The 27,971-nt window shown below is 39.4% G+C and overlaps 1 protein-coding gene across 1 annotated transcript in view; it reads right to left on the bottom strand.

The window, feature by feature from the left end:
* RHEB (Ras homolog, mTORC1 binding) overlaps positions 1-27,971 on the bottom strand; it is a 58,161-nt gene that overhangs the window by 18,404 nt on the left and 11,786 nt on the right. The window contains exons 2-3 of the mRNA XM_076006741.1: positions 11,377-11,448; positions 3,338-3,405 (exon numbers count right to left, since the gene is read on the bottom strand). Of these exons, the coding sequence (XP_075862856.1) occupies positions 3,338-3,405; positions 11,377-11,448 (140 nt within the window). The remainder of the gene's footprint in view (positions 1-3,337; positions 3,406-11,376; positions 11,449-27,971) is intronic.

Genomic DNA, 27,971 nt, shown 5'->3' on the forward strand with positions numbered 1-27,971 from the left:
CCACCATGCCCAGCTAATTTTTCCTATGTTTTTAGTTGGCCAATTAATTTCTTTCTATTTTTAGTAGAGATGGGATCTCTCTCTTGCTCAGGCTGGTTTCGAACTCCTGACATTGAGTGATCCTCCTGCCTCGCCTCCCAGAGTGCTAGGATTACAGGCCCGAGACACCACACCCAGTCTGATTTCTATTTAAAAAATATATATATATTAGCTTTTTTAAAAGGTGAATTTGGTTACATTATAAAATTGTCATTGACTCACTTGTCACTGAGTTTAATTATTAATATAGAATAGGATACATTGTTTTGCTACCTCATATTCTGTTTGTTGGTTGTTTAGAGATAGGGTCTCCCTATGTGGCCCACGTTGGTTTCAAACTCCTGGCCTCAAGAGATCCTCCTACCTCAGCCTCCCAAGTAGCTGGGATTATAGGTATGAGCCACTAAACCCTGAAGCCTCACATTCCTACCCTGAAATTCATTTAGGGTATAAGCTCTCATTTCAAAATTAGGCCAAAACAAAATATTTCATGCAATCTAAAGAGTCAATTTGTATTTAACTATGTTCATCATCATTCCTAGCTGGGCAATTTTACTAGAGTGGTACATATGCACTGATGTAAACGATTAACACTAAGTAGTCAATAGTACTCGCCACCATATATTGCTATGCAGCAATTTATTATGTGTAATTTTACTCCTAAAATGTATAAAAGCTAGGGAACAAATTTACTATAGATTACTTTTAAAAGAATTTGCCCCATAATAATATGAAACAGAAGGAGATGCCTGTGTTTCACTATCATGAATTATAAATACTAGCATAAACTTTTATTTTATTGCCCCTCAGTTGTGAATATAACCTTCAAGAACTATTAGTTGCAATGAGAACCAATTATTCAAATTGGTTAAATAGCTAAATCTGGACATATTTTGTGCAAAAATTCTCCAAATACCCTTTTATCTAGTAGTTACAGAACCCAAAGAAGCAAGACAACGAAGCCAGTCATATGACAATGCTCACCATACCACTTATTCCCTTTTGGTTTTACAATTTGTATTACTGTATCACTAAAGCATTTAAAAATGTTTGATGTCCAAGTGCACATGTATGCTTTAGAGCAAAACAGTTCCTCTGAGGAATACATCTTCTAATTTGATAAGGAGAGTCAATACAAAGAAATTTTTTCTCTAGAGAAACGTTTAAGGATCGCTCTCCAAGTATTAAGAACACGTGTACTTCTGCCACTCCAGACTGTTAACATCAATAGGGTTAATTTAACATGCTAAGAATTTCTCTAGCCTCAGTAGCATCAAAGCTCTACAGACAGCAAGCAAATCCTCTTCAGCCTCAACGTTAATGATCCTGTGAGGGTGGATACCACATTTACTGCCATTTTGTACAGGCGCTGAGGCTCAGAAAGGTTCACTCACTTTCTCAAGGTCACTGGGCTATTCGGAAGAAAAGCCAGGCCTCAAACTCAGGCAAGCGTGACTCCAGACAACTACAAACTACCAGTTCCCCTGCTGGCCTGATACAGGATGTGTTTCTATAGTAACATTACATGGAAGATATTATTCAACTTATACCCTCACCCCATTTTTTAAGAGTTTGAGGATTCCAAATAAAAGCAAACTGCAATCTCGAAAGTGTTAGGGTATAAATGGAATGGCTGTGTTTCTTTGCCCAGGACATTCTAAGTTTACACCTGTTGTCCCAGCATAATTATCACTGTCCCCCCCCTCACCAAAATGCCTTCATTTAGACAATAAATTATTTAGCCATCTTAACTACAAAAGGGAGATATAAACCCTAAGTCCACAGTTACCTACCTGCAGCCCGTCTCCACTAACCGAAGATGAGCTGTGCCATCTGTGCCATGGCTACCTGACAGACTTCTATTACCCCTCTGGTCCCAACAAAAGCCCAGGATGGCTGTGCTCTAATAAAACCATCAAGATGTCTGATTGCTAAAGTGCATTACACTGACCATCAGGTGGAAGTACATAGGGTGAATGAAGGAGGCATACGTTCTAGCTCTGTGTACAAGCTCAAAGCGACAAACACACATTTGTTTTATTTTCTTCAAAGCTTTCAAAATGTAAACTCCAGGGTTTTCTCCAGTGCTAACACCACTCAATATAGCTATTTTCTTCCTTCACTAGAGGGTCACACTTTCCTTCTACATTAACTTCAAAACATAAAGCAGAGGGAATTCATTCCAAACCCACAGGACAGGTTCATGTCATCTAGGTCTACTCCAATTCTCCCAAGTTCCAGAAAAAAAAGCCTCCATTTAACAAGGCAGACTAGATCATGCCACACCCACCTTCACGCTGGTCTGATTTTTAGTAGGTTTTAAGATGCAAAGGCAGGAAGAGTAAGCGGACACCCCAGTTTCTGTATGCTTCCCACCCTCCAGGGATAAAGCTAGTCTGACAGAATGGTTTCTAGTAAAAGCAGGACTGGGTATCATGGTGATGGGGCAGCTAAGCTGTCAAAGGGGATGTTTTTGTTATTTTAAGTACTCATTTCTTTCTACCTTGTTTCCAGTCAATCCCCCTGGCAATCCATTTCATATTGCTGCTACATTAATTAACCCGTGAATATCCTTTTTTGGTGGGGAACTTAACCTTCAACAATCACCTACTGTCTAGCAAATCAAATCAACACTCCCTAATCTAGTAATCACTCCCACATCCATCCACCAGATAATCTAACTATACAAACTAAAGACAGCACTCAAACTGGATCTTGGACTCCAACCAAACTGGTGTTTTATGGCCCAAGTTCTCACAAGATTGAATCAGCTCTTTTCTGCCCTATGCCCTTCTCATTCCTTCCCCTAGAAAAGATTTACTTTTGCTCTTAATGTAGAACACATTACAAAGGAAGAAAAAGCACTAATGATTCACTAATATAGAATTAAAGTTTAGAAAATAGAAAACCCCTATCCTGTATAAATGCTCTCACAATGTTAAGAATATATTTAAAACAATTCTAAAGTAGAAAAATAAGTTATTTGAAAAACTGCCATAAATGTCTTAGAAAAGACAGCATATTAATATTCAGTTATACACAGATGCTCCTTGACTTATGATGAGGTTATATCCCAATAAACCCACTGCCAACTGAAAATATCATGAGTTGAAAATGGACTTAATATCCCAATAAACCCACTGTAAAGAAATCATAAGTCAAACCAATGTAAGTCAGGGACAATCTGTATATAGCACCAAGGGTTTTCTTGGCATAGCTGTTATGTGTAAAAATCAGTGCTTGAGCCAGGACTGTTAGAAATGCTGTACAAGATTCTGAGATACCAGAGGTCACTTACTTGCCCAGCTGTGTCTACAAGCTGAAGATGATATTCTTGTCCATTTACTGTGATCAACTTTGTGAAAGCTACAGAGAAAAAGGGAATTAAATATTAGTTAAAAAAAATTAACTCTAGACCACCTAAAGTTGGAACAGTAATAACCAATCAAGCACAGAGTCCTAAGAGTCTCAAAAAAGGTCCCATGAAACAAAAAGGAACAAACCTCTGAATTGTATGGATTCTCCCGTAACTCCATTATTAAACTGAGAAACACTCGCTGAGTGATTATATAAAATCAATCACAGGTAAGCCTTAAATCTTTTCTAAAGAAACTGAAACTAGGTAACAATTCACAGCCTATAAAAATAATCTGAATGCTCTGTGGCAAGTCCTTCTTCTTATGAAAAAGTCAAATATACTACATAAAGAATGAGGTCTAGGCCGGGCGCAGTGGCTCACGCCTGTAATCCTAGCTCTCTGGGAGACCTAGGCAGGCGAATCGTTTGAGTTCAGGACTTCAAAACCAACCTGAGCAAGAGCGAGACCCTGTCTCTACTATAAATAGAAAGAAATTAATTGGCCAACTAATATATATAGAAAAAATTAGCCGGGCATGGTGGCACATGCCTGTAGTGCCAGCTACTCGGGAGGCTGAGGCAGTAGGATCGCTGAGCCCCGGAGATTGAGGTTGCTGTGAGCCAGGCTGACGGCACTCACTCTAGCCTGGGCAAGAAAGTGAGACTCTGTCTCAAAAAAAAAAAAAAATGAGGTCTAGAATGAACCCCAAACACAAAACCATTCCGTTAATTTACAGGAAGTCTTTTGTCAGAGGCCAAAGAGCTAATATTAAGAAGGGCTAAGAACTTTTAGCCCATAAAAAAATTAACAATTTGACTGACAGATAAAACAGCAAGGAAACAGATGCTGTATTGAAGCCATCATTCCCACTTAGCTTAAGGACCCAAGCAATTTGTCACAGCTTCTTTTTCCTACCAAAGGAGGAAGGAGAAAAAAAAAAAAAAATCACACACAAATAACTTCCGGAAAAGTTAATTCAGAATTCTAGAGAGACAGACTTCAAGCAAATATAGACAAAAAAGGAAAGAATTACTAACAGTGATAGAATATAAAATAGCCATCTGGAATCCCAACAAGGCAGTGGAACAAGTGTCTTCTGCATTTCCAGCTGAAGACACCTTGTCCTGAGGAGTCCTCCAATCTCTGGCTGGCCACCCTGTGTTTGGAATCAAGCGGCAGAATCTCCCCATTGCACAGCTGAGAGAGGACCCACTATGTCCACAGCCAAAAGGTAAAGCAAACAGATAAATGGAAATTATGTGAGAAAACTCTGAGTGACAGGGAGGATAGACAGATCTTATCTGAATTATGGGTTCCATGGGGACAGAAAACATGGCTGAAGAGCAGTAATCAAAGAGAATCACACCAGCATCATATTTTTCTAATGCAAGCAGGGATGCCAGAAGTCAGGTAAGGATAGATTACAGAACAGTCTGTGTATGTCAACTGCCACCCTTTATGGTACTCTTGTACCCTTTCTAGAAAAGATCACTTTAAGGAAATAGTTAAACCAGATGAAAACGGAATCAGGATATTTCAAGGCGGGGAATACCCAATATAACCTGTTTCAATACTTCTAAGAAAAAAGTCTAAGGTATTTTTTCACACTATAACCTTTCTGAGCTTGGGATGAATCTTCCATTGAGGGAGCTTTCAGTCACTATCAGCCAGAGGGCAGTCATGATATAGCTGTGTGAAAACTTTCAGTCAGGTAAAATCAAAAAGTGCATTTAAGATATGATGAAAAAAGAAACACTGGCTTCACCTGAACTTAGAAGTCTAAAAAAAAAAAGAAACACTGGTGAGCAATAAAACGAGTGACCTTCAATCAGAACGAAGTAACTATGGTTATGAAGTATCACGTAATTATGACAAGATTATTGAAACAAACATCATGCATGCATTCATTTAAGAACTATTTGCTGAGTGCCTATCATCACCAGTGGAAGCAATGCTGTAGCTGCTGGGGATGGTGTAGTCCCTGGCACTCAGTGAGCCTGGATCCCAGTGAGGGAAGGCAGACACACATACATGCGCCCACCCACCCAGTCAGGCATTTCTCTGGGTGAAGGGCATCCAGGCAGAGGTTAAACAGCAAGCAAATAAGCAAGAGTGTCAAAGCAGCTGAAGCTGAGAAAGAGCAGGTTGGAGAGGAGGCAGAAGGCCTTATAAAACTTTGGATTTTTATTATGAAACTGATGGGAAACCAAGGAAAGATCACTCTGGCTATGCTATGAATAGACAAAAATGGACACAGAGACATTAGGCCAGAGCCACAAGAAAGTGACCAATGTGGTGACTATCATGATCTATAGCAGATGATGCCAGCTGGATTAGAGGGGCAGATACTCTGGATGTGTTTTTTGGCAGAACTAAAAGGATTTTCTGATTGGAAGTGGGGTATAAGAGAATGAAGTGTCAGGAGCCAAAAGTTTCTGGCTTAAGCAACAAGATGAATAGAGTTGCTGTGTACAAATACAGGAAAGACCAGGGGAAGAACACTTGGAGTGGGAGAGGAAGGGAATCAGAGTTGGGTTTTTGGTATGTTAAGTTTGTGATGCCTGTTTAAATACCCAAGGGGAAATGAGGGCAGTTAAATAAAAAAGCCCAGAGCTCAGGGGAGAGGCTGGGAATACACATTGTGAGACAACAGCAAACTGAGGAGAGAGGCAGATCATTAGAGAGAGGGCAGAGAAAGGGCCTGAGCCTTGGACACCCTACAGTGCTAAGTCAAATATGTATTCAGCCAGAGACTGGGAAGTGCCGGCCAATGAGGTAAAAGGGCAGGAGACGCAATCGTACATAATATGCAAAAGAAGCAAAGTATTAATAAAAATTTGAGTACATCTTTACACATAAAAAGGATATAGGCTGGGCACGGTGGCTCACGTCTGTAATCTTAGCACTCTGGGAGGCCGAGGCGGGTGGATCGCTCAAGGTCAGGAGTTCAAAACCAGCCTCAGCAAGAGCCAGACCCTGTCTCTACTAAAAAATATAGAAAGAAATTAATTGGCCAACTAAAAATATATAGAAAAAATTAGCCGGGCATGGTGGCACACGCCTGTAGTCCCAGCTACTTGGGAGGCCGAGGCAGAAGGATTGCTTGAGCCCAGGAGTTTGAGGTTGCTGTGAGCTAGGCTGATGCCACGGCACTCTAGCCCGGGCAACAGAGCAAGACTGTCTCAAAAAAAAAAAAAAAAAAAAAGATATAAACCCTCCCACATGCAGCAATAAAATGAAAGACCTTCCATCCTGTCTTTGTGTTACTCTAGAAAAAAACCGAAGTATAATATAATGAGATGACAGACAAGCAAGGAATTCTATTCTGCCCTCTCACTCTGACCTCACACAGAAGTAGAAAGCTGGTTTTCTCCTTACAATGCCTTCCTTGAGCCCTCTCTCCCCATCGTTTTCAATCACTGCAGAAATGAATGCATTTCCAATCTAAAATCCTGAAATTCTCCTAAGTAGATTAATAGCTGTGTACTAGTAAGAGCTACTGATAAGCAAGGTAATAAAGGTTTCCAAAATTTGGTATTCACAAAGTAAGATTCATGTTACTAAAGTGTGGTGAGGCAATCCTTGATAATGCTACAAAATTGGAACTTCCCAATTTTCTGAAAGGAGCTTCATCATTCATCAACACTGCTACCTTGAGATAGAAGAAGCTGTGAATTGCTGCTATTCTTGTTTTTAAATTATAAACTACCACAAGTTTAGTTTCATCTTATTGGGTTAGTAAGTATGAAATGTCCAATTTCTTTAAGTACTAAGTTTGACGGTTGCGATCTCTGACATTTCACTTTACACTTATTTTATTTTTATTGTGAAGGTACATTTTTAGTTTTTCAAACGCATGTTTTGGCTTGTTATTATCTTTCAAATTTTTTTTACAGCACTTTTTGTGAAACCATGGATAAGTAAAAAATTCGTGTTATTTTCGAATATGTGTTCCATCATAGAACCAATGCAGCACCGACAGCTCGAAATATCAACAAAGTGTTTAGGAAGGTTGTGACTTATAAATGCACAGTACATCGATGGTTTGAGAAGTTCCATTCTGGTGATTTTAATCTTGAAAATAAGCCAGGTGGGTGACCTGAGATCAAGGTGAATAATGATTAGCTGAAAGCTATAGTGAAAGTGGATCCATCTCAACCTAGACATAAATCAGCAGCAAGGTTTGACATTATTCCAACAATATAAGACCATTTGAAACAAATCAGCAAAGAAGCTGGACAGATGCGTTCCACATAAATTAAACAAGCCGACACAGAGAAATGGGCTTGAAGCTTGCCTTTTTTTGCTGTCATGATATAAAAAAGAACCATTTCTACACCGTATTGTTACTTGTAACGAAAAATAGATTCTTTTTGGCAATTGCCAAGTGTTCTGCACAATTGTTAGCTAAAGATGAAGTGCCGAAACATAGTCCAAAACCGAATATTCATCCAAAAATGCTAATGGTGTTTAATATATCAATTTACTTTGTATTGAGTTGTCAGATTAACACGACAGTAAATAATAAAGCACATTTGCTTAAACAATATTTCTGGTCTAACAATATGCCCAAGCTGGAAAATATGTGGTTTTATTGATGTTATTCTCCTATATCCTTACTGTTAAAGATGACACAGTCCCAAAATTTTTGCTTTCACAGTGACACTTCACAGAAATGTGCCACCACTGGATGTTTGCTATAAACAAACAGCATGTTCTAGCTTATAAAGGTTAAGTATAAAATAATTGTGGAATTTTTTCCAGATCTGCAAAGCACTACATTTTTTAAAATCAAAAACCGTCCACTTATGTTGTTAGCAACAAGTTCATGATAACCATTTCCTTTCTTTCTAATTCACTGAAATCACTGAACAATGTTTTTCTATTAATACCAAATAGTGGGGAAAGGGTGGGATAAAGGCTTTTGCCGTGTTAAACTATCAGAAGTATATAGAATATAATGTCTAACCATGCATCATGAACTTTAATGGATACATATTATCAGATATTCATTTCTGTTCTTGCCTATAGACTTTAATAAACAAATACTCTGAATTCATTTTTGAGATTAAAAAGTCTTTATTATTGAACATTAAGATAGGAAAAAGTTTTAAACATGATTAAAGATAATGCTGAAAGCCTTAAGTAGGGGTCATGTCATATTCTGTTTCTGAGATAATATCAAGTTATATAAGTTGGATTATTTTCTGACCCATTACTTATGTATAAAGAAAAAGTATTGTTATGCAACACCATGACTTTCCTTCCAACCAATTTTTTTTTTTTTTAAAGGACAGGGTCATGCTCTGTCACCCAGTTTTAGAGAGCAGCAGCAAAATCATAGCTCACTGCAGCCTTGAATTCCTGAGCTCAAGCGATCCTCCCTCCTTAGTCTCCCGAGTAGGTTGTGGTTGGTTCTGGTCCGCCCTGCTTTTGTATGCACATGGCCTGAAATGCCAACAGGCTTTCTTTTTTTTTTTTTGAGACAGAGTCTCGCTTTGTTGTCCAGGCTAGAGTGAGTGCCATGGCGTCAGCCTCGCTCACAGCAACCTCAAACTCCTGGGCTGGAGCGATCCTTCTGCCTCAGCCTCCCAAGTAGCTGGGACTACAGGCATGCACCACCATGCCCGGCTAATTTTTTTTATATACATATCAGTTGGCCAATTAATTTCTTTCTATTTATAGTAGAGACGGGGTCTCGCTCTTGCTCAGGCTGGTTTTGAACTCCTGACCTTGAGCAATCCGCCCGCCTCAGCCTCCCAGAGAGCTAGGATTACAGGCGTGAGCCACCTCGCCCGGCCTGCCAACAGGCTTTCTGAGCCAAATTCTTTCTAATGCTGCAACTGCTCTCTCCAATGCCAGAACAGGCCATTTCTCTTTCAAGGCTTTAGGACTGAAAAGGCGGCTGTGGAGGGCTACAGACATGCCACCATTGCTGGCTAATTTTTAAAAAAATTTTTTGTAGAGACAGGGTCTCACTGTGTTGCCCAGGCCGGTCTTGAACTCCTAACCTCAAGCCATCCTCTCACCTCAGCCTCTCAAAGTGCTGGGATTACGGCATGAGCCTTGAACCTGGCCCAATTCATTTTTAAATAGCATAAGGATATGCAATTATTTAAAAAAAAAAAAAAAACTTTATCAGGGAGAATTTACCAAGAAAACTATCTTCTATTGTTCCTACAGAAAAAAATTGTCAAATGGATCTTATCACCTTAAGGACATAAAATCCCCAACTGCTATGTGTAGTAAGTATCAAAGGCCAAGATCATGGTTTTCTTCTTATTCCAGTGAAGAGATAGCCAAACTTATTCACCTAGCATTCATATTAATCTGCTCCTCACACTTGCTTACTATTCTATAAATGACTAGCTAAACACAACGTCATTGTCAGGACTTCCCCATGCAGATGCCCACGGAGGTTACTTTTAAGCATGGGCTTTCCTAGAGTTGGTTTATCAACCAACAGGTTTCCTTCTCTGCCACTAGCACACTGGGACGCAAAGGAAAGACAAATATTTTAAGCCAGGGGTGGGCAAACTTTTCCTGTAAAGAGCCAGATGATAAATATTCTATGCTTTGTAGGCTATATGGTCTCTGCTATAACTATTCAACAACTGTGCCATTGTAGAGCAAAAGCAGCCATAGACAAGATGTAAAGGAATAAGCATGACTGTGTCTCAATAAAACTTTGTGGATGTTAAAATCTGAATTTCATATAATTTTCATGTCACAGATATTATTCTTCTTTGGACTTTTAAAAAATATTTAAAAACGTAAAAACCTTTCTTAGACTGTACAAAACAAGGCAGTGGACCTTTTTAGACTGCAGGCTATAGTTTGCCACCCCCCCTGTTATAAGCCAAAGGATTTAAAATGTTTCTCTTAGAAGCTTCAGGCAGGTAAAGTCTATGAACTTAGTTGTCACCAAGTTTATGAACCTAGCTGTTAAGTCTGCTTCATGTCTAAGTGTCTAATATGCCAATCGGATTTTGATAAATCCCATGTTTAAACTTGTATGTTACCAGTGACAAATCCTAGGTAAGTCTTAGTCTCAAGAATCTGAGAAGACTGGTTCCAGGACCAACTGGACTTTTAAGATAGCCCAAAACAAGACCAGCTTCAATGGATGAAACAGTTTCACATTCTCCTTAGTGATTCCTAAAATCAAGATTTGTCTCAAAGCTGGGCACCATGTCATGCGCCTGTAATCCCAGCTACTTGGGAGGCTAAAACAGGACAGCTTCAGCCTAGGAGCTCAAGTCTGTTAACATATGGAGACCCTGTTTCTTAAAAAACAAAAGGGCTAAAAAAAAAAAAAAAAAGTTTTGTCTCATGGTCCTAGAATCCTTCAGGAAGATTCTGAAACCATGGATCGAAAGTGAACAAAGTAAAGGTTGTGGTTGGTTCTGGTCTGCCCTGCTTTTGTACGCACATGGCCTGAAATGCCAACAGGCTTTCTGAGCCAAATTCTTTCTAATGCTGCAACTGCTCTCTCCAATGCCAGAACAGGCCATTTCTCTTTCAAGTCTTTAGGACTGAAAAGGCGGCTGTGGAGAAATTGGAGGTGGTGGTGGTGGTGTATTACTGCTTTTATAAGAGCAAGAAACAAGAGCAAGGGACCTGGAGTGTTTTCATTCTTGTAAGCCTGGAATTCCTAAAAAGGGCTACTACCACTAAGGAGGGGGTAAAAAAATCCACTCTCTATTCCTGTTTTGAAGCTGATTATGGAATATGGATGTTTCAATACTGGACTGGATTCCTACAGACTTGAGTAACAATTTCTAGATGGCAGGGGATGTGGACACTAAATGAAAAATCTTTCAGTGTAAAGTGGGTAAAGCTTTTGGAAGTTTTCTTTGACCCCAAGTGGGAATTATATAGATTTTACCCTTGGCAATCAAAGCCTCCATGAATACACAATGGCTATTTGTACACAAAAGGAGGCTTCTCAGTTTTTAAGTACTTGAAACAATACTTACTGTTTTCTATGGTTGGATCGTAGGAGTCAACAAATTGGCCTTCAACAAACTGAATTGTCAATGACGATTTCCCTAAAAAAGAGAATAACATCTCAGTATGTATTTGCATATTAAGGCAAAAAATTTTAATTCTAGTGCTTTATTTTTTAAAAAAACCACTCTAATAGATGAAGAAAGTAAAGTTGCTGGGCTCAGAAAACATTCCTTTTAATTAGCATACGAGCAATTTCAAAAAACAAATTTGATTAATTTGATGTGTAAGAGAAGACTAAGCAATCAATCTATTACAAATTAAACACTTCTGTGACATTAACAAATACCACTGACCAACAAGCACAAGATATTGTTAAAGGTAAACTTTTAAATAAGGCCCAAAGTAAGCTAATGTCTACCTGTCCTTTAAATCTAGCCATTTAATATGGAAATTAACAAAAATGATTAGTTTCTTCACACTCTTTCATAGATGACTGTTAGAAGTGTTACCAGGTATAGCTTTTAAAAAGAGTAATCTGAAAATATATAACGAAAGTTTCTCTTTTAAAAAACTGCTTGAAGATAGAAATCTTATCTCAATCATTCAGTTATCAAAGGCTTAGCAACATCTAGACAATTAAGAAATGTTTTGGATTTCACAAAATCAACAGTAATAACTGAGCTTGTATGTTAAAAAATCAAGAATTAGAGCCCTAACTTCTCATCCCTCTATCTGCTACCTAAAATTTCCACTAGAAGACTTTAGAACAGGGTACATGTCCTATGAAGAAACCGTGAGAGAACTATAAACTAAAAATATTATAAAATCCTAAATCCCCCATACCAACTGAACCAATGGACCCCAGGAAAACTTTAAAACTGAGTTTCCAGGCTGGGCGCAGTGGCTCACGCCTGTAATCCTAGCACTCTGGGAGGCCGAGGCGGGCAGATTGCTCAAGATCAGGAGTTCAAAACCAGCCTGAGCCAGATGCCGTCTCTACTATAAATAGAAAGAAATTAATTGGCCAACTAATAGATATAGAAAAAATTAGCCGGGCATGGTGGTGCATGCCTGTAGTCCCAGCTACTCGGGAGGCTGAGGCAGGAGGATTGCTTGAGCCCAGGAGATTGAGGTTGCTGTGAGCTAGGCTGATGCCATGGCACTCACTCTAGCCTGGGCAACAAAGTGAGACTCTGTCTCAAAAAAAACAAAAACAAAAACAAAAAAAACCCCCGAGTTTCCAGTCAAGCCAGGGAGGTTGCACATGCCTGGTTATACTCCCTCCCTTTTGGAGTTTAGATACAATTTACTAGCATCAGATAAGACTGACAAAACAGATTCTTTGTGGCAATAAGATATTAAATCATAAATAAGATATTAAATCATAAATAAGACCTAAGGCCATGCAAGGCAAAGGTTAAGTCATGCCTGCAGGCCACCAATTTTGTTTAACAGGTTACTTTGGGCAGGTATATGGTAGCTGGCTCTATGATTAGCAGACTTGTTAATCTTAACTTAAAACATTTGTTCTACTAACTCCATTAACATTTGTTAACTAACTTTGTTTTAGACAAAGTTTTATTCCTTTAACCAATTACAAATTAAGAATCTATGAATCCACCAATAACCTGTAAGCCCCCACTTCAGGATATTCCACATTTCCAGGGTGCACCAATGTACACCTTCCATACACTGATTTATGATCTTACACGAAATTCCTGTAGCCCTGAAATGTATAAAACCAAACTGTAATCTGGGCTTCTGGGGTTTGTGTACCTCCAGGCCTCAGTCACTCACATTGTCTCAGAGAAAACCTCTTTAAATTATTTTACTGTTTGGGTTTTCTGTTAACAGAAGTGTTAAAGAAGTGGTCCCTCCCTAATTTCACTCCCAAACCCTTCCTTCTCTCTTATATCCTCAGAACATTAAATACACGCTCTATAAGCTGGCTGTGCTCTACTTAACTTTCATCACGAAAGGATATGCAGCGAGAGCAAAAGAGAAAGTCATGATAACACCATCCTCCACTTTTGGGGTTTAACTTGTGCTTTCCCCTTCTCCAAACCATGGAGCGATGCACTTCGCAGGTGGCACAATGTTTTTCACACCAAAGCCATTTCCCATATGCCTAAAAATGCATTTATTAAAAAGCTGCCTTGGCCGGGCGCTGTGGCTCACGCCTGTAATCCTAGCTCTTGGGAGGCCGAGGCGGGCGGATTGCTCAAGGTCAGGAGTTCAAAACCAGCCTGAGCAAGAGCGAGACCCCGTCTCTACTATAAATAGAAAGAAATTAATTGGCCAACTGATATATATATATAAAATTAGCCGGGCATGGTGGCGCATGCCTGTAGTCCCAGCTACTCGGGAGGCTGAGGCAGAAGGATCACTGGAGCCCAGGAGTTTGAGGTTGCTGTGAGCTAGGCTGACGCCACGGCACTCACTCTAGCCTGGACAACAAAGCGAGACTCTGTCTCAAAAAAAAAAAAAAAAAAAAAAAAAAAAAAAAAAGCTGCCTTATTAGCTAGGCATAGTGGCATGCGCCAGTAGTCCCAGCTAGTCAGGAGGCTGAGGCCGAAGGACTGAGGCTGAGCCCAGGAGCCAGGCTGTAGTAAAACCTTAAATCATTCTCTAAAAAGCAGCCTACATGAGCTGTCATCACGCCACTGCACTCCAGCCTGAGCAACAGAAAGAGAAACCCTGTCTCTTTAAAGAAAAAAAAAAAAAAAGCAGCCTGTAATCCTAGCACTCTGGGAGGCCGAGGAGGTCAGGAGTTCGAAACCAGCTTAGAGCAAGAGCGGAACCCACCCCCCACCCCCATCTCTACTATAAATAGAAAGAAATTAATTGGCCAACTAATAGATATAGAAAAAAATTAGCTGGGCAAGATGGCGCATACCTGTAGTCCCAGCTACTGGGGAGGCTGAGGCAGTAGGACTGGCTTGAGCCCAAGAGTTTGAGGTTGCTGTGAGCTAGGCTGATGCCATGGCACTCACTCTAGCCTGGGCAACAAAGTGAGACTCTGTCTCAAAAAAAAAAAAAAAAGGCAAAAAAAGCTGGCTTAAAAGTAGGAGCTGCTGGGAGACAAGAAGAAAGTCTAGAAGTTGGCAGACCTATTTATTTCTCACCAGCAGCTTAATACATAGTTCAAAATATCTCTAGAATTACTAAAACCTTAAATCATTCTCTAAAAAGCAGCCTACATGAGCAACTGAAAATTAAATGTCACTCCTCTGCTTAAAAATCCTCATTACAATTAAAATTACCAACTCCGGACCACAGCCCACATAATACCAAGCCCTTCCGGCTCTGGCTACCTCTCCTACCTCATCTGCCAACGCCCACCCACCCCTCAGGCTCCAATCGTATCCCTTCTGCTCCTGCCAAGTCCAAGTCTGCCTTGGCCCCTTTATTCTAGCCATCACCGCCCCCCTATCTTTTTTTAAGCTCATTCTGTTCTGAGCTTAAACAGTCGGTCTACAGAGAACCCTTCTTCAAGACAACCCTCTGTATGGCAGCACCCACTCCCTAACAGTTTCTCTCATAGCCACCCTGTTTCATTTCTTCATTACTCTATCCAGACAGGCACAGGGCCCACATGCTGTAGACAGTCAGATTTCTGAACATATGAATGAAATTAAAGCTCAGACTCTCGGTAGGTCAACCCCATCCATTTAGATACTACAAAAGACCTCAAATTTTATACAAATGAAACAGTGCTCAAAATAAATGAATTGTAACCAGTATTTATTGGTAGCCAATCATGGGCCTATCTAGGATACAGGGATACAATAGTATTTCAGGAACTCCACAAATTTCAATTGGACTGTGTTCAAAAGAAAACATGCTATATATGTTAGCCCATAAAGAAGAATTTAACTCAAAATATACTAAAACTATTTTATGTAATGAAAATAGCAAGAGGGAAAACCTTTTATGTTAACAAAACTGAAAAATTAGAAGGCATAAGAAAATTCTTATTGAATGCTATTGCTTGAATCAAAATTAGTTTAATTAGAATGAAAGAAGAGAAAAAGAAACTTAAGAGTTTTTAAGGGTACTTTTAGGGACTTTTGGGGCTTTGATACCCTTAACTAATGTAGATAGATAAGGGATAGATAAGGGTTTGTGGGTTTTTTGTTTTGAGTTTTTATTTTTTTGCTTACAAATGAAAATAAAGGAAAGAAAGCAAGCAGAATTTTTCATTAAAGAAAAAAGAAGGGGATTAAACAAATTTTGGTAACTTTTTTGGAAGTAGAACTGACTGAAAATATCAAAAGAAAGGGGTTAGGCTGATGATATATGTGATAAGCTCCCCAAGAGCTGGGAAACTAGTAGGAAACACTGGATGACACAGTTCTCTATTGGGACCAGCCAAGTCTCAACACCCTGACTTGCAGGAGTGAAAGAAGAGGAGCCCCTAAGTGTTACCATCTGAAATTTCAAAAGTCAGATTCAAACTGAAAAGAAAGTTATACATATTAAATAAGACAGCATGAGATAAAGTACAAAAATGGAGTTACAGATAACAAGTGGACCAGATTTAAAAGATACAATTATTGTTACATACTCAAAGAGTTCCCTATTTATATCATAAAGGGCATAAATTATTTGACTGGCTAAATTAACATTTAACTGCAGAATATAACTAACTCATTCTGGCAAAAGCAGACAATGTAATCTAACCACTGCTGCTTTAGCAAGCAGTAAACTAGGATACCAGAATTTAAAAGCTTATTCCTCAAGGCATAAACTGTATTGCTCAATCAGATGGCCCCAGGGAGAAAGGTATAATTCATTAGCAGAGATGGGACTGAAGAAAAACTGGTTTCCCTTAGGTCTCTCCTCCCAGGGACTCTCCCCGTAAGGTGAGAACATTAATTATTTAAAGTAAGAGACAGATAGGAAGGCTACAAATGCTGACACAACACAGCTCTTTTCTACAATTTCCATTAAAAAGTAGAATTATTAGACAACTAGTGTTGAAATCTTTACAAGTCAGCATTAAATGATAATTATTCCCCATAAATAAGTCCCATTGCTCATTTTCAAGTATTGTCAGCTCTGGTTATTATAATTTCTGGCTTTACAGAGCATCCTCTGATGCAGCAATTCAACTCTTTTGGTCAAGTTTTCTTGCAGCCACAAAAAGGCATTGTTGATCTGTAGCAAATTATGTTCTTTACTGTGATCACATTTTAAGTTTTCTCTCAATAACTTCATACTTACTTTGGCTTTTCTCCTTAGCAAATTCAGGTTCTGAAATACTACTTATTTGCTGAAGATGTTTCAGCAATGATCATGCTCTCAAGCAGCTTATAAATATGCACAAACTGAGGAAAATCTCAAACTCCAGATCAACTCTTTGGAGAAATGTTATATAAAAACACAGGAGTGGCCGGGCGCGGTGGCTCACGCCTGTAATCCTAGCTCTCTGGGAGGCCGAGGCGGGCGGATTGCTCGAGGTCAGGAGTTCAAAACCAGCCTGAGCAAGAGCGAGACCCCGTCTCTACTATAAATAGAAAGAAACTAATTGGCCAACTGATATATATAGAAAAAATTAGCCGGGCATGGTGGCGCATGCCTGTAGTCCCAGCTACTCGGGAGGCTGAGACAGAAGGATCGCTTGAGCCCAGGAGTTTGAGGTTGCTGTGAGCTAGGCTGACGCCACGGCACTCACTCTAGCCTGGGCAACAAATCGAGACTCTGTCTCAAAAAAAAAAAAAAAAAAAAAAAAAAAAAAAAAAAAAACACAGGAGTGATCTGAAACAAACAGAAAAGCAGCACATGCCCAGGCGTGTGTTGATCCACATACAAACACAAATCACTCATTTTATGACATACATTATGGCAACCCAAAATAAGTGACTGAGGGAAAAGTCTCAATCAATGAAAGTTTTTTAAGCCAAAGTTGAGGACATGCTCAGGAAAAACAAAGACACAGAGCTGTTTTTTGGAAGGGGAATTTGGAAGTATCAGTATTTAAGGGGATAGGGCATATACATACAGAAAGGGGGGAGCAAGTGGGGGATAGGTAGACAAAATGGTTACATTCTGTGAGACCCAGGAAAGCCTACATTTTACATAAGGCAAATATTAGAAGAGAAAAAGGAAGTGAAGGAGGCATCAATTAATTATGGAGACATCCCTGAGTAGGTGGAAGAATGTCTGATTCTGTCTCATCTCCGTTCTGCACCTGGGAGGATAAACTTGTAATCATTACCAAAAACATAATCATTATTAGTGTGGAATCAAACAGGCTTTGGTTTTACAGCTACATGATTCAGGGGTCATGAAGTCGATATACTGAGCCATGACCTGCACTGTTTTTCAGGAAATTGGAACACCAGCATGGACTGCAAATAAGAATGGTGCTATGAACCTCCTGTCTCAGTTACACACACTCATGACTGGGTCACAACGTAATAAGTATTTCTTACCAAGGGTAGAAGTCAAAAAGGTTAGAAACATACTGCCTTGCCCTGAATCTCCAATCTCCACCAGGTTTCACTTTCTTCCCTATCCAGCTTAAGCCCCAACATAAATCATTTTCTGCTACCTCTTTGTCAGAAAATCTCCGTTTTCCCTTCTCTAGGGCCCTTCGATAAACCTCTATGATCTTCATCTAATCAACTGCCTTTGTGAGCTTGTTGAGCTCAGCTGCAAAAACATTCCACAACCATGTAGGAGGGAGACCCTTAACAAGCCATGCATTTTCTGGCCCCATGCTTTAAAAAGAGTAGAATCCCTTCCCTCCTACAGTGGTTTTTTTTTGTTGTTGTTTGAGACAGAGTCTCACTTTGTTGCCCAGGCTAGAGTGAATACCCTGGCGTCAGCCTAGCTCATAGCAACCTCAAACTCCTGGGCTCAAGTGATCCTCCTGCCTCAGCCTCCCGAGTAGCTGGGACTACAGGCATGTGCCACCATGCCCGGTTAATTTTTTGTACATATATTTTTAGTTGGTCAATTAATTTCTTTCTATTTTTTAGTAGAGACGGGGTCTCACTCAGGGTGGTTTCCAACTCCTGACCTCGAGCAATCCGCCCGCATCAGCCTCCCAGAGTGCTAGGATTACAGGCGGGAGCCACCAAGCCGGGCTACAGTGGTTCTTAAAGTGTGGGCCCAGTGGCTTAGTACCACAGGGTAATTTGTTACAAATGCAAATCAAGCCCCACCCAAGCCTACCGGAAGGGAATCCCAGCATGGAAGTGCTAACTGCAGCACACTGCAGTTTAAGAACCACTGCCCTCAGGGAACAAGTCCAACTATCATCACCTACCCCTCCTAACCCTCCCCAGCAGCTCAGACCATAAGCACTTAAAGTACACCTAACTTGGGCCAGGCACTGGGACATAGCTAAGAGAAGTCATGTGGTGACCTCTGAGGCACCAGAGGTGCACTCTCAATTTCCCTCCCCCCACTATTCTCCACTTGCCCAGCGTCACGGCCTCCATGCACATCAGACAGTGACCCGAGCCCCTGGACTGCGCAGTGTAGCCCTGTCTGCCTGTCTTGCATGCTCTCACCTTATCACCACTGTCCAAGGAAGAGGCTGGCACACCCTCCTTTCCACAAAAGCTGTTATATTCCTTGTTCTCTAGATCCTCCCGAAACAGTTATAAACACTTTTTTAGTTTCTCATTTAGCTTACTCCATCCCATGTGGTTTGTTATAAAGGTGTCTCTAAAATATTTAAATATACTTCAAAATCCAAGGGAGTATACTGACTTATGTTCTTCTTTTGCTCTCAGTGCTATGTAGAAAGACTGGTTGCTGCAGCTTTTGGGTGCTGTAGCTTTTAGGTGCTACATGTTTCACCATGAAGACAAGTGTACCCTACAGAATGATCTCAGCCACTTAAAGCTCTAGTCCACTAACCCAAATTAAATGCATCCATGGGGATGCATGTGCAACTGTGTGACCCACAGAAATTTGATCACAGTATCTGACAAAAGGTGTATAGATTCTGGCTTGAGTAACCTTCAAAGGAAAGGTCAAGTAAACAGAGGCTAATGCTCTGGAGACAATTAAGAAAGAGCAACAGCTCTACAACTTTACAAGAGAAATCAAACATCAGCGGAACCTACAGGATAGACCTGAACAAGTATCACTGAATTGAAAGGATATAATCAAAAAACTAGTGGCCAGAAGCAAGCTGTGACTTCTGGAGAACTATCCACAAGAACTAAACTAGGACATTCCCACCGAAGAAAAATTTGGTTTGCTCTCCCCTCCAGCTCCCTTGGAGCTAAATGGGTTACACATTCATATAAAATTCTACTTCTAGTTTCATCAATTACAGACAGAACAGCTTTTGTAAAATAACATTAGCTCCCCAATCTGTCTTTCTTCCTCCCAGTTCTACCTCCTAATAGCTGTATTTTTACAGTCCCTAGCTCAGAAACGTTTTATTCCGTTCTGAATTCCAAGTTTTCAGAACTCTAAGGATTAATTTATTCATTTACTCAAATATCTGTTCAGCAGCAATTATGTGCCAGGCACAATTCTAAGCACTGGGATACATGAGTGAACAGACAGAAACCCCTTCCTTAGCACGTGAATTCTAACAGGGAGAAACATGTTAAAAGTAAGAATAAAAAAAAAAAAAAGAATAGATGCAATAAATCAGAGAAAATCTGGGTGTGTATCTATTCCTTGAAACCAAGAGGACGTAATTTTAAATAACTACCAAGATTTTTTAAACCAATGAATATATGTAAGCAAGATGATCAGCTGCCAGTAATGCCACAAAAAGAGAAATAATCAGTTTAAGAGTCTCCTGATGCAAACACAGACCACCCACTCTGGAAGGGAGAGACCCACTCAAATCTGATCAAGCTGTTAGATCTAACTATCAACTTACAGGAAATACAGAAATCAAATGAACATGTTAAATATTATTGAGATGCAGTACCAAAACCCAGATTCTAGGTAACACTTCAGGACCCACATAAATCAGAATTTCTAGAGGTGAAACCTATGCTTTAATATATATATTTTAAAATCTGGTTGATTCCAACATGTAGCCAAATTTGAAAACCAGTATTCCCAAGTAGTGTTTCTCTAATGGTAAAGGACAAAGGGCTCACCCAGGCTCCTTGTCAAGTGTAGATTTTTAATCCATTAGATCTGGGGTGAGGCATGGGATTTTCCATTTTTATCAAGCTCCCTGGCTATGCTATCTCCAAGACCATACTTGGAGTTGCGAAGTTCTAAAGTTTAATCTGGGTTCGGTGGCTCACGCCTGCAATCCCAACACCTTCGGAAGTCAAGGTGAGAACATTGCTGGATCCCAGGAGTCTAAGACCAGCCTGAGCAACAAGCAAGACCCTATCTAAAACAAAAATTAGCCAGGCGTGGTGGCACATGTCTGTAGTCCTAGCTACTCCAGAGGCTGAGGAGTAGGATGTAGCCATCCTACTCCTCAGGGAGGAGGCTTTAGTCTAGGAGTGTTGGGGGTTACAAGTGAGCTACAATTGTGCTACTGCACTCCAGCCTCGGTAACAGAGTATGACCTTGTCTCTAAAAACATAAACAAACATAAATACAGTTTAGGACACAGGTTCTCAAACTTAGGTGCACCCAGGGATCACCTAGGGAGTTCCCGAAACTACAGCCTGGATCCCACCCAGGCACGAGTGATTTTAATCTAATTGGTAAGGGGTACAGTCTGGGCACGGGACTTTTAAAAACCTCCTAGGTGATTCTAATGTGCCAGTTTGCAAATCATGGCCTTAAAGCCAACATCAAAGACAGCAGAACAAAGAGATGGAAAGAGCCTGTGTTCTTGAACTGACCACCCAACCAGCCTCTAGTCTTGCATCTATGTGAGTTAGTAGCTTTCCTTATTGTTTAAGCCAGTATGAGTTAACCTGCAGTCAAAAGCATCCTAATTGATCACAGTGTTAACAATATTATTACAAAAGAACTGAGAAATCTAAAATCTTCTTATGAGGGTCACTCAAATCGTTCCTCTTCTATTTGACAAATTCATATTTCACAATGATAGGCATCTTCAGCCAATTCCCTGCTTTAAAGAACTTTACAAATCACTTTGACTCCACACTCACTCTTAAAGGGTCTCTTAAAGAAGTAAAATCATCAGTGCTGCCTTCTAAGAAACTGGTTTAAACAACCCTCATAAGAAGATGCCAGAGCAAAAACTTAAAAGAAGCTGTTGACTAAGTGTGTGGCCCTATTTTTTTTTTTTTTTGCGTGTTTGGGGTGGGGTGGCAGATTGGATAAGGGAACAAGTCAGAGACTCCCTGCCAGGAACCAAGCAAGCTCCCACCTTTTTGGCACTAGAGTCCGGTTTTGTGGAAGGAGGTGAGGGGGCAGGCAGAACTTAGGCTGTGATGCCAGCGGATGTAAATACAGATGAACCTTCCCTTGCTCTGGCGCAACTCCTGCTGTGCGCCCCCCACCCACTAAGTTTCATGGAAGACAATTTTTCCAGACTGTGTGTGTGTGTTTGTGTGAAGCTCTGTGGCCTGTCCCATCCCTAACAGGCCAAGGACCAGTACCCAGGTTGCAGACCATAGTACTAAAAGATCCCAGACTGGAGCCAGATGAAGGCTGGTGAAAAAAAAAAGAAACAAACAAGAAGAGGCAAACTAGGGAGGAAGGGCAGAGGAAGCAAGAAAAACAACTCAAAACACGAACCTGAATGCCAACTTCGCAAACACATGAAGAACTCCCTTACTAAGAAAAAACAACCTGGCCGGGCGCGGTGGCTCACGCCTGTAATCCTAGCTCTTGGGAGGCCGAGGCGGGCGGATTGCTCAAGGTCAGGAGTTCAAAACCAGCCTGAGCAAGAGCGAGACCCCGTCTCTACTATAAATAGAAAGAAACTAATTGGCCAACTGATATATATATATAAAAAATTAGCCGGGCATGGTGGCTCATGCCTGTAGTCCCAGCTACTCGGGAGGCTGAGGCAGAAGGATTGCTTGAGCCCAGGAGTTTGAGGTTGCTGTGAGCTAGGCTGATGCCATGGCACTCACTCTAGCCTGGACAACAAAGCGAGACTCTGTCTCAAAAAAAAAAAAAAAAAAAGAAAAAGAAAAAACAACCAACAGTAATTGGAATAGGCGAAATTCATTGACAAAGGTCTGCCAAAACTTTTGCAAAATATGTTGAATTTCAAACACATTATCAAAGGCATCACTTCTACTTTTTAAAACTTATGAAAAACCAGAAATGAAACAGTCAAGTATATATGAAAAAACTTTCTCATGAACATTCTAATATAATGTTTAATAAGAAACCTAAATAACTTACTTTGAAACGAGATCTGTTCTTAGTATTTGACATAAAATATAGATTGGCATAAATTTCAAGCAAATAGTGCAATAATTTTGGTAATCTCCAGAGGACAAAGTATTCACATGACAATCATTTTTTCCTATTTCTTAGACTCCATTTATTCCAAGACAAGTCTGTTAATAGCAGCTTTGTGGGGCTGGGGATGATGAGAGCACACAAGTAAATTAAATTTACAACATACCTTGGTTTCAGAAACATAATAATTAGAAGAAACAGGATAGTGGGTAAAGGTTTAGGATTTGAACTCAAGATTATGGTGTGAAAAAAAAAAAAAAAAGATTATGGTGTGAATCCCAGCCATGTCTCTGGAGAAGTTAAGCTCTCTGGGCCTCAAAATCCTGGTGCATAGTAATGATTAAATGAAATCACAGATATAAAGCACAGCATTTGGAACCTATCACACGTTCAGTAAATACTTATTCAATTCTATAACATATTCCAAAGTCAAACAAGCTTTTTGCAAATTATGATCAACACCTTGAATCCACAAATACCAACCTAAGTCCTACTCCATGCATAATTCTGAAAAAGATGTCAGTATAATAACTTGACTGAAACCTACAAGGAACCTATAATCTCAACAGGGAGAAAGGTACTCATTGTGAAAAGTCAAATACCACTCCCCCCATTTGAAAGTGTCTTAACCACTTTGGTACGGCGCTCACCAGCCGTGAAACCTTGCCCACGGCCGGCACTCACAGTCTGCACGATAGCTTGTGCTGTGGATTGACGATGAATCCATTCTGCCCTTGTGTGATGAGGAAAGCTTTAAAGCACTGAAAGCTTGTTTTACTTTATAGGCAGCTTTACTTGTAAATCAGAATAGGTAACATACACATACATGTTTTCATTACGTTATTTTTAAATGTTCACAATTTTATTTTGATAAATGAAAAATTAGAAAAGTCATATATATCATGGCTGTAGGCTAAAGTCAACGCTCAGCTGTGCGCTTTCCTATCACCGCTGTTGGCTAAAGTCGCTATGCGCGTTCATCTGTGGTTGTTGCGCAAGCTTAAACCCACAAGCTTAATTAAGATTTTCAATTTTATCCTCTAATAAAAGCCACTGGAAGTTTTCTCATCAGCAGGGAACATGAGGAGATGAACATTAGGAAGATCATAAATTCTTAAAAGGGGACTAGAAATAAAAACTGGACTTTTTAAAAACTCGCTTCAAAACACGTGTTTATTACAAAAAATAAAAGGAAAAATTAATCTCTAAGAAAAAAAATCAGAAAATCTTAAAGTATGTACCCAATTTCAAGACTTACTAGGAGTCTATAGTAAGTAAGACAGTGAGGTATTGACATAAGGACACAGATTAATGAAAGAAAATACACATTCCAGAAATAGATCCATACATATGTTTGAGCAACTGATTTTCAACAAAGCTACAAAGGCAATTTCAGGGAGAAAGGGCAGTCTTTTTCAACAAATAGTGCCAAATCAATTGGATATCGATAGTTAAAGAAGAAAAGAGAATCTGGCTTGCAATCTAAAAAACAAGTATAGGATAAAAAAATGTATCATAGACCTAAATGTAAAATCTCAACTATGAAACCTCTATAAGAAAACATGAAGGCCGGGCGCTGTGGCTCACGCCTGTAATCCTAGCTCTTGGGAGGCCGAGGCGGGCGGATTGCTCAAGGTCAGGAGTTCAAAACCAGCCTGAGCAAGAGCGAGACCCCGTCTCTACTATAAATAGAAAGAAATTAATTGGCCAACTGATATATATATAAAAAATTAGCCGGGCATGGTGGCGCATGCCTGTAGTCCCAGCTACTCGGGAGGCTGAGGCAGAAGGATCACTCAAGCCCAGGAGTTTGAGGTTGCTGTGAGCTAGGCTGACGCCACGGCACTCACTCTAGCCTGGACAACAAAGTGAGACTCTGTCGCAAAAAAAAAAAAAAAAAAAAAAAAAAGAAAACATGAAAAAATTCTTACAATCTTCAGATAGGCAAAGATTCCTTACATGATATAAAAGGAAAAAACCATAAACAAAAAAATTAATAAACTGGGCTTCATCAAAATTACTAACTTCTGCTCTTTGAAGCACAGGAAACTGAAAATGAAGCCACAGACTAGGAGAAACTATTCATTTTATATATGTATCTGAAAAGACTTATTCAGAATATATAACTCAATAAAAAGTATCCAATAATATAGGCAAAAGACTTCAACGGACACTTCACAAATGAGGATATTCAAATTATACCTCAAATATCCTGATTTAAGAAAAAAAGACAAAGTATGAAAAAAATGGAAGACAAAGCATTTACTATTTTTTACTAAGCAGTATGGGATGATGATTATTAGCTATGTGGCCTTAGACAGTTCTCCTGAGTCTGTTTCCTCATCTGTAAAATGGGGATAATAATATTAGTATTAATAACTTAGGTTATTAAGTATGAAATGTCTGATTTCCTTGAGTACTTAAGTTTGACAGTTGATATCTCTGACATTTCACTTTGATACTTCTTGTTTTCTTTTTATCAAGAAGGTACATCCTCACTCTTTAAATGCACGTTTGGCTTGTGATTAGCTTTCAAAATTTTTTTAGAACAATGTTTGTGAAACCATGGGTAAGTCAAAAATTCATGTTATTTTCAAATATGAATTCCACTGTGGAACAACCAATGCAGTGCACACAGCTTGAAATATCAACAAAGTGTTTGGGAAATATGTGGCTAATGAATGCACAGTACATGGTGATGGTTTGGGAAGTTCCATTCTGGTGATTTTAATCTTGAAAATGAGCCACATGGGTGACCTGAGCCCAAGGTGAATAATGATGAACCGAAAGCTGTAGTGGAAGCGAATCCATCTCAACCTAATCATGAATTAGCAGCAAGGTTTGACGTTACTATTCCAACAATATTGGATCATTTGAAATAAATCAGCAAGGTAAAGAAGCTGGACTGATGGGTACTACATGAATTAAACAAGCGTCAGCCGAGAAATTATCTCGAAGCTTGCCTTTCTTTGCTGCCACAGCATAAAGGCGAACCATTTATTTCTACACTGTACTGTCACGTGTGATGAAAAATGGATTCTTTTTGACAATTGCAAGTGTTTGGCACAATGGTTGGATAAAGATGAAGTGCTGAAACACAGTCCAAAACCAAATATTCATTTAAAAAAAAGCTAATGGTGTCTGGTGCACCAGCACTGGTATTATCCACTACAGCTTCATGAAGCCTAGTCAATCAATAATTACAGAGGATGTCTACTGCAACCAACAAGAAGAAACGATGAGGATGCTTGTGATTAAGCAGCAGACACTAGTCAACAGAGACAGGCCAATCCTCTTGCAAGACAAAACTCCACCACATGTCACACAAACCATGCTGCTCAAACTGCAGCAGCTGGACTTGGAAATTCTCTGTCATCCACCATATTCACCAGACCTTGCACCAACTGACTGCCACTTCTTCCAGGCTTTGGACCACTTCTTACAAGGAAAAATATTCAATTCTCAACTAGCTGTGGAAAACACCTTTCGAGATTTCACAGCCACTTGCTCTCCAGGCTTCTTTGCTGCTGGCATAAACAAGCTACTATTAAGATGGCAAAACTGTGTCCATAGTTTAGGCACATACTTTGATTAATTATACTGCTTGTTTGAGATATAAAGTACACTTTTGATCTGAAATCAGACATTTCATATTTAATGACTTATAGGGTGGTTGTGAGGAATAAATTAAAATACATGTACAATCACATGGTATGTAATAAGAGTTCACTAAATCTCATTATTAGTAGTGCTACTATTAGTAACTGTTTTTAGGCAGAAATAATTAGCTTAGGAGAAAAAAGCATTTTCATAATTATATCTAATAAGTTAATATGATATTAAAGATGATATATAGTAACTACTTCAGCTAAAGCCTCAAAATAACATGATAAAAATATCAACAAATATGACAATAAACGCACATCCCTAAAGCAGGAAATTATTATTTCAGTTATCCATTGCTGCATTATAAACCATCCCCCAAAGCGTAGTGACTGAAACCAACCATTTCACCTGCTCATGTTCTACAGTCAAGGCTGGGCTCAGCCAGGTCCTCTCTGCTGGTCTTACTTGCAGTCATTCCTCTGGCTACCTTTACCTGGTGGGTTGGCTGGACCTTCTCCCTTTCCATGTGTCCTCTCCTAAGGTTTCCTGCATGTTACTTGAGGCTCCCAAGAACACAAAAGCAGAAGCTACCTACTTCTTAAGGCTTAAAGCCTGTAACTGGCACATCATCATCTCTGATGCATTCTGTACACCCAAGATAGTCACAGGGCAAAGGCAGAAATACTGCCAGAGTACTTTGTTGGGAGCCAACAATGGAACAGACACCAAAAAACCAGATTAGTTTGCAAATAGCAGAAAAAGACTACAGGTTATAAACGGACTGAAATCTGAATATATTAATATCACCATTGTTAAAGGGCTGAAATAACAACAAACTGTATAAAGGTTTCTTTGACAATGTGTCCCTCACATGATATACAATACTAATTATATGCTTAACAAATTATATGCATTTACTTTAGTAAAAAAACATGTGGTTCCATCAGTGGTAGCACTGGTCATTATTGCTTTTTTGAGGGAGATGGATAATATGTGTTTTTGTGTGCATTTATATATATCAGAGTCACGAAGGAAGTATTTTAAAAATGCACTTAACTTCGGCATCTTAGTAAGTGTGCATAAGGAGTTCCTGTGTTTTAAGAAGGTGCTCACATCATTCTAATATGAATATCCATCCCCACATCTCCAACATGTAACCAGACGAGAGCATATAATGCCCATCATACAATTTTAATTATTCAACAGAACCTATAAGTGAGGCACTGTCAGAGTTTACAAAACATTTTCACATGAATTCTCTCACTTGTTCCTATGAGTTAAATAGGGTTGACATCATCTTGTTCTTTCTCATACCCCTTCCCCAATTTTAAAAATAGATACTGAGAGAGAAAAAAAGAGGAGGAAAATTAAGGTGCAATTATTATAATGACAAAGACAAAGCAGAAATAAGTAAAATTGGTATTACTCATTCAAATACTTATTAAGTACCTGCTATTGCCAATTACTATGCTACCAGATATATTCCACTGAGGAAAATAAGAATAAGTTTAATTATATAACATGAAGGACTAAGTTACATAAATGAAGAATTTTATTAACCACGCAGGTTATTAAAATAAAAGGAAAAAAAAGTGCTATCAGAAAGACCACGGAACTGTTTCCCTAAACACTTTTTGATAGGATAGTTGCCTCCATGGGATGGTTTAGAGTTTAGATG

The sequence above is a fragment of the Microcebus murinus genome, chromosome 9 (assembly GCF_040939455.1).
Source record: "Microcebus murinus isolate Inina chromosome 9, M.murinus_Inina_mat1.0, whole genome shotgun sequence".
NCBI lineage: Eukaryota > Metazoa > Chordata > Mammalia > Primates > Cheirogaleidae > Microcebus > Microcebus murinus.